This window comes from Phragmites australis, chromosome 22 (assembly GCF_958298935.1).
Source record: "Phragmites australis chromosome 22, lpPhrAust1.1, whole genome shotgun sequence".
Lineage (NCBI taxonomy): Eukaryota > Viridiplantae > Streptophyta > Magnoliopsida > Poales > Poaceae > Phragmites > Phragmites australis.
In genome coordinates, this window is record NC_084942.1 from 13293975 (window position 1) to 13303274 (window position 9300).

At 39.4% G+C, this 9300-nt stretch overlaps 1 protein-coding gene across 4 annotated transcripts; it reads right to left on the reverse strand.

Annotated features, from left to right (window-relative positions):
- Window positions 1-211: 211 nt before the first annotated feature.
- LOC133904280 (ASI1-immunoprecipitated protein 2-like) lies at window positions 212-9036 on the reverse strand. Of its 4 annotated transcripts, none has more exons than XM_062345743.1 (13): window positions 8848-9036; window positions 6591-6668; window positions 5906-6489; window positions 5589-5654; window positions 5348-5433; window positions 4593-5071; window positions 4019-4453; window positions 3407-3925; window positions 3202-3319; window positions 2661-2891; window positions 2436-2560; window positions 1938-2350; window positions 212-1644 (listed from the first exon to the last, which is right to left on the reverse strand). In XM_062345743.1, the coding sequence occupies exons 2-13, from the start codon at window positions 6595-6597 to the stop codon at window positions 910-912; spliced, it is 3798 nt and encodes a 1265-aa protein (XP_062201727.1). In that variant the 5' UTR covers window positions 6598-6668; window positions 8848-9036; the 3' UTR covers window positions 212-909. The 4 variants fall into 4 exon arrangements, with proteins under 4 accessions (XP_062201727.1, XP_062201728.1, XP_062201726.1 ...); XM_062345744.1 differs by having other exon boundaries at window positions 1938-2155; window positions 2246-2350; window positions 3202-3925; XM_062345742.1 differs by having other exon boundaries at window positions 3202-3925; window positions 5589-5651.
- Between the last annotated feature and the right edge of the window lie 264 nt (window positions 9037-9300).

Sequence of the window (9300 nt, forward strand, 5' to 3'; positions counted from 1 at the left end):
TAACAATCGACCATTGCTGCTTCCGTCCTGTAGCATATCCGGCGCAATGCCAGCAATATAATGCATGCCCCGTCCCTGTACCTCTAGGAGATTTTAATATTTGATTCTAATTTGAATTGAATTAAAAAGACCTGGATCATAATTCATCCTTTCCAGACAAGCCCTTAGACCAAAAAAAATGAGAAGAGCATTCTAGAAAAGCACATGGTCCTAATACTCCACTACCAACAAAGCTGCTTCAAAGATTTCATACTACAAGTCTCTTAATTTGTTGATAGGCTACAGAGGACAGTAAAAGTTGAATTACGGTGCTCGCCTAAGTGATTGTGTATGCTGTTCAGGTTAGTGTACTTCCCACAGCAAATTTCAAGTAACAAATGAACAGAGACGACAATATTTTGTGTGCTAACGCAGCCAAACGCCAGCATTTTTCTCGCAAGGGAACTGTCCAATTGTTCGACTGCTGAGAGCTAAGGGCAAAAGTTGACACGCGCTTAACATTGCAGATTTTAAACATGAGATTTGAGATTGAAGCTCAGATTTGAGGCTGAAGCTCAAATCTGTACCTCCAAATTCTGAAATACCGGCTTGCTCTTTGTCCACCGAGTTGACCCAGGGTCTGAGTATTGAAGCTCTTTGCAATTTGAGATGGATGTGATGCCTACAGCACACGAGGTTATCAGTTAAAACTTCACTTCGGAGGAGGCTATCTGCTGAACACATTGACAAGGCACCATTGTAAGTGCATCAGTTTTCAGGATGATGCCCTGGGCAGGGGCTTCAAAGATTCATCCTCGCTCAAGACATCAGAAATGCAAGAACGAGCAATCACTGTTGGCCCCAAATGGATGATGTAGTATTCCTGCTGCTCCTCTCAGGCATCGTCTATGTGGATCCAATTGCGGTTTACTAGCTTGTTCCTTTCCTTGACGGAAAACCAAGAGAGAGGGAGAGGGAACCCGTTATATCAGTTGGCAGATTATCTCCATTATTTTGCTTCTCTCCAACCTTTGATGAAACAGAGGACAACGTGACCTTTCCTGAAGATCTATCATCCCTCGTTTCCAGCTTAAGATCTGGCACACCAGGTTCTGGTGACTCTTCATCATCTGAAGACAGAATATTTACAATATTCTCAGATACTGCATCATCCACTTCATTTAGATCTAGTGGAAACACGCACTTTCCATCACTGTTTGAGCTTCCTGCCATCAGTTTATTGTCAGTGCCACCATCCACAGAGGAAGCTGTGAGGGGATGCATCTTAGAAGATAACCTTCCATCATTGATATTCTCACGTAAACCAGAGTTTGGAGACACTACATTATCCAATTTAATTTTCTTATGCTCGAGTGCTCCATCAGCTCCATTGATCATCTCAAAATCTCTTTTACATGCACCACCTGATGCATGTAAAAAAGGATCCAGTGCACCTGTGTTAACCTCAGCAGTATTGACATGGTCTATATCCATGAGGTGCTCTGCATCGTTAATCTTGATGGTTTTGCTCTCCTTACCAGGTTCTTCATGGATTAAGGGGACAGAGCAAGCAATTGGCACCATATTCACATCAAAATCTCTTTCACTAACAGTACCATCGAAAGTGTCCCGCGTTTTATCTCGGTGTTCTGAATAATTAAGGTTCTGCACAGGTATAACTAAATGGTAAATTTAGATGCTGATAGGAGGAATCATCTAAATAATTATGCAAAACGAAGTGACAGAAAGCCAGATCTCATGAAGGCATCTGAGACACCAAGCTGTGCACCAAGCTACTTACACATATTCGCAGGTTGCCAACAAAGGTTGAAACGAATCCATCTAGTGGAATGACTATTGAATTTTATAGAAAGATCATGATAATATAAATGCAACTAGAATAAATAAAACACTCAAGAAGCAGGCTTTACGAGGCAGAATGAGCTATAATTACTCACCTGGTGCTTTCTTCCTGCAGCGGTGGCAGAGTGATCGATAGCACCATTGTTATCCGTTGAACATCGTGCTGTAACTGAATCATGATGATCATCTAAAGGTGTTCCACTCACAGGCTGATTCAAAGAGTTCTCTCCATTCAAAGATCCCTGATGATTGGCTTCCAAACTCGGTAGACATTGATAGTCTGCACAAGTAGCTGACTTCACGAAATTGCGGTCTGGTTCATCAAAATTATTCGTGTCTTTTGAGAATGAATGACTAGAAGACAGAACAGAGGTATTTGGATCTACAGCCCAGGGATCCTCACTCAAATTAGATTTGCGTCTACATGTGGGTACATCAGGTGGAAGGTTTGAGCAATCTTTTCTGCTAACTCTGAACACACCCCATAAAAAATAGAGCATGTTCCATCCTGAAGCAGAATAAGAATACGATCAATTACAACAAAACACTATCATGAGATAAAATAACACTTGAACTGGTGGAAGAATTCTTACTTTGGAAGTTTTTTGACAGGATATTGGAAGGGAATATAAGCAACTCAACTGTGTCAACACTTCCTCTGAGCACTAAATCATTCTTCAGCATATTTTCAACTAATTTACTGTAGTGATTTTCATAGCTGCAAAAACCCAATTTAAGTTAGAATTTTGAATTAGACAAAGTGAGATACTGATGACTGAAGCACATATGCGCAAGGAGAAAAGCTGCAAGGAACGGACCTCTGAACATCTCTAGCAAAGAAGAAAAGACCAACATTGTCATATGTTGGACCACTTTCCTGAAATTGTGTTGGCCATGAGTTCTGACGAGGAAGTTCCTCAAGCTGGACTTTTGAAGGGAATTTCTTTGCTACTTCCAGCACTGACTGTGAAGCAGAACATGATAAGTGGGCTTGGAAACCATCGCATAGCTCCGGTGATCTTCCAGTCCTCCATAGCTCAAAACCACCTCTGATCGAACACAAAAGTTTAAAATACATATCATGAACAAATACATTGCATAGCTCAAGCGATATTGATTGCAACCAAGGCAGGCTGAGTGATAATCAAGGTTTAAAAACCAGATGAAAATGAACCATGAAGCACACCACACATGAAATCATATGATATAAGAACACTAAGCATGATCTGACAAACAGGTTTCATAGTTGATGGTAAATTGGTAATAGCATGTACAGGAACCTATTAATAACCTATTAATATAAATGTAAAATAAGTAAATAATTCCACACATGAGATGGAAATAGAAGAATATCCATACTGCCATATGTAGTCCAGCTCTGGGACAGTTGAAGCTATTGGTTCACCACCAGTTGAAAAGCCTTGACTGGATTCATCCCTTTGATCACTTGGCATAGGACCATTATCAACAGAGCTTCCTGTTGTGGCAGATAGAGTGGGATTATCATCTTTGGACTTCAGCTTAATACAATCTACTGAAGCTGTGCTGCCAGGGTTGGACAAACCGTATCTCATATCCTGCTCATTAGTTTGAATGAACAAGGAGGGCTTCTTCAAGTGGCTGAATGAGGCAGATAAAACATCTGTTGGCCCATACATCTGATTCTGAGAAGTACCACATTTTGGGATTTGCTCAGATTGATCTGCTATTCTGGAAGCAGCCTTTTCAGTAGCCACCATTGTGCTAGTTTCAGAAGTTTTATTCCTTTTGGCAGATGCTTCCTTCAAGTTTCGCTCACTCAAAGGTTTTATTGCAGACAAGCGAAGTTTGCCAAGAGCACAAAATTGTGTAGAATGACCTGCTTCATTACATCTTTGGCAACGAATTGCACGATTACTGCCAGAAGCACCCAGTCTGAAGCCAGGTGGGTCCTTTATTTTATTATCCCGGTGTGAAGGATCTGAGTTTTGAATTATCTTTCTCTGTGCACCGGGACCAAGAATACCAGAGGATTTCTCAGCATTACATATCATCATACTTCCAGGCACTTTTGCTAAAGGCAGTTTCTTTAGCTCACTGTTTCCTGAAAAAACAAATCACAGTTACTCGACAAATAAAATGCCTGCATTTAGCAAAATGACATGCAAGGGGAAGAAGGGGGAAAAAGGAAATTTACCAAGAGAGTTTTTACCACCCTGTCCATGAGCAGTGCTTAAATTATTAGAGTCTGACATGTTATTTCCTGTAGCGAGGTGCTGAGCTGTGGTGTCAGCTTTTGAAAGAACAGGAGCAACCATTGATGTAGTAACAGAGGGACACCCCAATATAGAAGTGCATCTATCATTTGAAACATTTTGGCTCACCAGCGGATTCACCACCCTTGGCCCCTCAGCAGTTGACAAGATAGAAGACTTTGCCTTATTTGCTGGCTCAGAAGGTTTAGGCTTTTTGAAGGTTGCGGACTTAGTAGTCATGCTCACTGGACCCTCCTTTTTAATGATAGAAGACCAAGATTCCTTCAAATTTTTTGGCTTCTGAGGAACTTCATTCAATAGCTGTTTCACTTTGGGAACCTTTGAGTTATTGAAAGAAGTGGATTTGGAAAGTTGACCTGCAGTAAACCTTGCTGAGTATAGTTTCATTTGATAACACGTCTTCAGGGCAAGCCCCAGCAGAAGTATCTTATATTGAACATTCTAGATTTTAAGTAGAGAGTATAAATCTGAAAATAATAATATTAACAAATTTACCACGAGGTTGTGGTGCCTGATTCTTCGGAGCATTAGATGCCAATGAGGTTGCCACTTGATGACTGGGTTGCTTTCCTTTGTCCGCATCGAACTTGAATGAGCTCTCCTGTGACAGTGGCATTCTTTTTCTGGAGTCAGCCCCTGTGTATAAGCCACCAGGTTCTGGAATAGTTTCTCTAACTAAGGAAGTAATCACAGCATCTTCTTCCATCCTGTTATTGACCACATCACTGCCCTCATTTGCAGTATCTGACTCTTTGTTACCTACATTTTCTACATTCAATTCACTGTCAGAAGAACTTCTCTTTGCAGCATCGAGAGGCTCGTTTATTTTCCCTTCAAAGAACTGTCCTTTTGAAGTGCCAACCTTCACCTCACATTTTTCTAGTTTCTTCTTTTCAAGTTCTACCACAGTTTGGCAGTCTTCACACAACCACTCACTATCTGGAACCTCTTCCATCATTACCCGCATACAATAACTGAAGCAAAACAGAGACATTAAAAAAAAACTCAGCAGATTAACAGCACCATCTTCTGAGAAGACATTATGGAAAGAAATGTTGGATAGATAGTCAAAGATAATAATTGTGTAGACTTATCAGTGCACTCGAACACTAATTGTGCTATTAGGTTTGCAGTCTCCAATTATAAATGAAAAGATAGCCAATAGCAACTTTAACCGTAATCAGACGCAATCCACTAATTCCACCCTAACAGTTGCACAGAAAAAAAGCAATGCAGCAAAGAAACCTTACGTATGCTCAGCACCATCATTGCATCTACTACAGACAGCAAGCTTATCCTCGTCACCAACATCTCCACATATGTCACACACTTTCACCTAATGTTTTCAAAAAGGTTTCCTTTAGGTAATTCAAAACTCAGGGCATTATTCAATTAGAGAAAAAGAAAAAACAACTAACCATTCTAAATACGACCTATTGAGGTCAAGCAAGCGATAAACAACAAAACAGAAATTTAAGGTTCTGAACTCACATCTTCAATTTCTTCAGCACTTCTATTCTCAGAGGAAGTCATATTCACTTGCGCGTCAAATACCTGCTGGATATTGACCGTTTACATGGAACTTAGTTGTCAACACAAAGTCAAAGGTGTAAGTATTACAAATGTAGTATGTTTTGATCAGATGCAAATAAATCACTTCCAAGATGCATAAAACATAGCTCCTCAACAAGAAAGCTGGACATTCTTCGTGCAGACAATATATGTGATCACAGATAAAAATGAAAATGCTGGAATAAAATAATTTTTTTAAAACCAGAACAAAATAAATTCAAAAACAAGAAACTCACGTCATCCTTGATTTCTTGAGAGCTTCTTTCTTCAACAGTACCCTTCTTCACAACAGCTGCTTTCGCATGAGAACCATCTTCATTTGCTAAGTCATTCTGGCCTGTGGGCTCAATATCAACCCCTTCCTGTTTCAAATGAAATTCATCTTTCTTGCTTCTCGTTGGGCTTTCAGAAACCCTCTCTGTGGTTTGAGTGCTAGATTTTTTTATTATATCTTTGGAGTTTGTCGAATGATCTTGTTCTTCTGAAGCTGAGGATAGACCATCAGAAGAATTACCTGACTTGCCTGTTTTTGGTATGTCTAGATCACCAGTTCCCCCATCAATGCATTCCTCAATGTGCGCAATAGACTGATTTTTACCAACCTGGCCTTCATCTGTATCATCGATGTCATTGTCAACGGCATCATCACTGTCAATCACCTTATCAACCTGTTGACCACGTAATCTTTTAGCAGATGGAGGTGCTCTTCTCCCCCTTTTCTTCCTTACAGCAACATTAGATATGTCTTTAACCTCCGAGATCCATGAAACATCATTATTGCGATGATCTGAGCTACGCCTCTCTCCGTTTGCCTTCCTTACTGAAGATATATAACCATAAATAGCATTGTTTATTTCTGATTCTATTTAAAATAAAGGATAATTAAGATGCACAAACACATGAGCAGGGAGGAAAGCATACATCGCATGTCCTTTAATCAGGTTATTCAAGAATGTTCTGGCTTGCGAGTGTCCTTCCTTTCCCAAGTGAAAAATTACCCTATCAATTTCAACACATTAAGTAAAGTAAATAACAAAAGTGTGCATCCTTGGTTCTAAGTTTCCAGCTGCCAGTAATAAACATGGGAGGAAAGAAGTGAAAAAAAAAAGGAAAGAAAAACTTGACATGCGTAAACATATATGCACATGTTAGGAGATCCTAATACTAAATATGCATCTATACTTCTAAAATGAATCCAGGACAAATCAAGATATCAGTTTGATGCAAGTGCAGATTCAACAATTAACAGTCATGCAGATGTTAATCATATTTAACATTAACTGGATTAAAGTTAGGTATGGACATACATATATATCAGATTTTTGTTCTTGATTTTAAACTTTTAAGTATACAGAAGAAATTCTACATTTTAGATCAATTAAAGACAATTTCCAAAAAGGTGCACATGACTATCTGCTCCTAAAACAGTGGTTTGATTATGAATTCACCAGCTAAAGTTAAGGTAGCTCTTATATAAATTAAGCTCATCTTTTTTATATTAATACATGCAGGTACATCTTTCTATCTCGATCCAGAAACAGATACTGCTGTTCTACATTCAGAAGAGAAAAATACATATCATATTGATGGAAAGCTCTTAACCATATCCAGACATTGTTGCATTCAGTAACAGGAAAATTAGCACATACAGAATAATGGAGAAGTGTAATGTGATTTCCATAATGCTATTCGTTTCAAAATGAGAAGTTTCTAACCAAGTCCACTTTCTGATGGCTCCCAAAACGAAACAGGTTTCTTCCCATACTGCTGTGACATGGGGAGCAGATCAAGTTCTCCTCATTATTGTATATCACATAGTTTGTTTAAATTCTTTGAACTCAAAAAATGAAAAGGAAATTACAAGTTCCAGGACATCAAGTTGACTTCTGGTCTTCACAAAACATTTTAAAAGCCCTCCCACTCACTGTATTTCAAAAAAGAAATGTAGAAAGCATAGAAGACCAGAGCAAAGCTAACAATGTACTGCATTGGTTGATAGTTATTTCAACCTTCTTCTAAAAACTAGCAAAGAAACACCTTTTTTTTTTCAATATAACAAGAGATGGTACCCAAGTCGTCCTATCTAAAAAGAAATCAAACCAGAAACCACCATATGATTAAATGAGCATTATATCTTATATAATGAAATAGCAAAAGTAGAGGTACCAATTTTGATAGGCCTAACCTAAATAATAAAGGTGAAATCTGTCTGATGAACCATAGTAGCTACTAGAGCAAATCTGTATTTTAACATCTTATTGCAACATAGAAGGATGGATTGCAAAAGGAAAGTAAAATAAAGAAATATTTTCTTATTATACTAAGGGTTTCACTCAGCTACTGGAGATGGAAATATCCTTGCAATAGTTGTATTTATAAAATAACAAAAAAGAGAGGTCAAAAGTAGCTACATATATATCGGAGCTCACTAAATACCATAATTGGCAGCCGGAAACATGCATTTTCTATGGATAGGGCAGCCACGATAGAATCTATATAATGCAAAACATGTTGTATAACAATTAATCCTTCTTCACTATTTGCTCTAATAAACAGTTCCTTTACAAGAGCTCCAAAGCACACTTACGCAATCAGCAAAGGCAACTTTCTAATCAAAAGATATCAAAAGATAAAACCAGTCTACTTTGCATTCTATATGCTTGTTCGAGGTTTGGGTTACTAACATCAACATAGACATCTATGAAAGGGACCAGCAAACAGTTCGCAATCAAGATAACAACAACAACGATTAAAACAAAAGCACAGAGCAATACTTCTTAACAAACTGCGCAAAGGCATGTCCACCTAGTTAGGGCTTACTCATACCATTTCTAACCTAAAATGTGCGCAATCCCGCTATCTCTACCTTAATTAATCTTGACTACATACAGAAGCTGATGCACAGGAGCGAACATAGCATGAAAATTGGGGGTTCAGTTGAAACCCCAAATTTTTGGGACTGCACCCACCCGCGCCATCCCGATCGAACCACAGATGGATGGATTTGATTACATTCGATTAGTAGGTTAACTCGGCGAAGCACACGAATCCAAAACCAACTGAATCCGAACGGAGAGGAAGAAGGATTTGGGTTTGAATTGATCAAAAACAAGACCAAACCCACCCCTTCCTTGCAACGAAGGAACCCGTCCAATCCAAGGGAGCAAGGATTACTAACCAGCACAGGAAGGACACAGTCCTCGCCTGGAGGGATCTGAGAAGAGCGGCGGGCAGCGGACGGAGGATCGGGCGGAGGGAGGTGCCGGCGGCGATGATGCTTTGGGACTTGGGAGCCTCCGTTCCCTTGTGCCCGTGGAGGAGAGTCTCGGAGGCCGCGCGTGGGCTTTTTACCGAGGTTGAAACGGAGCACGGTCGGCCCAGAAGACCTACGGACCAAGGATACGGTCCAATATATAATTAATTTTTATCTTAATAAAATATATTGAATAGATTACATTAATAAGTTGAAGAGAATATGTTTCGACGGTCGCAAACGGGATTACATCAACAGGAAGAGATTCAGATCAGATTAACACACCATCAGACCCGAGACTAGTTCCTATACTAGCAAGTTTAGAAGCTATATACCATCTTAAGCATGCATAACCGGAACATCTGCGAAGCTAGTGTG

What these genes read in the sequence shown, in the direction of transcription:
- LOC133904280 (XM_062345741.1), bottom strand. An exon ending in CTCAAGAAATCAAGGATGAC is followed by an intron (nt 5,655 to 5,905) that starts GTGAGTTTCTTG and finishes GTCAATATCCAG; the next exon opens with CAGGTATTTGACGCGCAAGT. An exon ending in TCAGGCACCACAACCTCGTG is followed by an intron (nt 4,454 to 4,592) that starts GTAAATTTGTTA and finishes GGTTTACTGCAG; the next exon opens with GTCAACTTTCCAAATCCACT.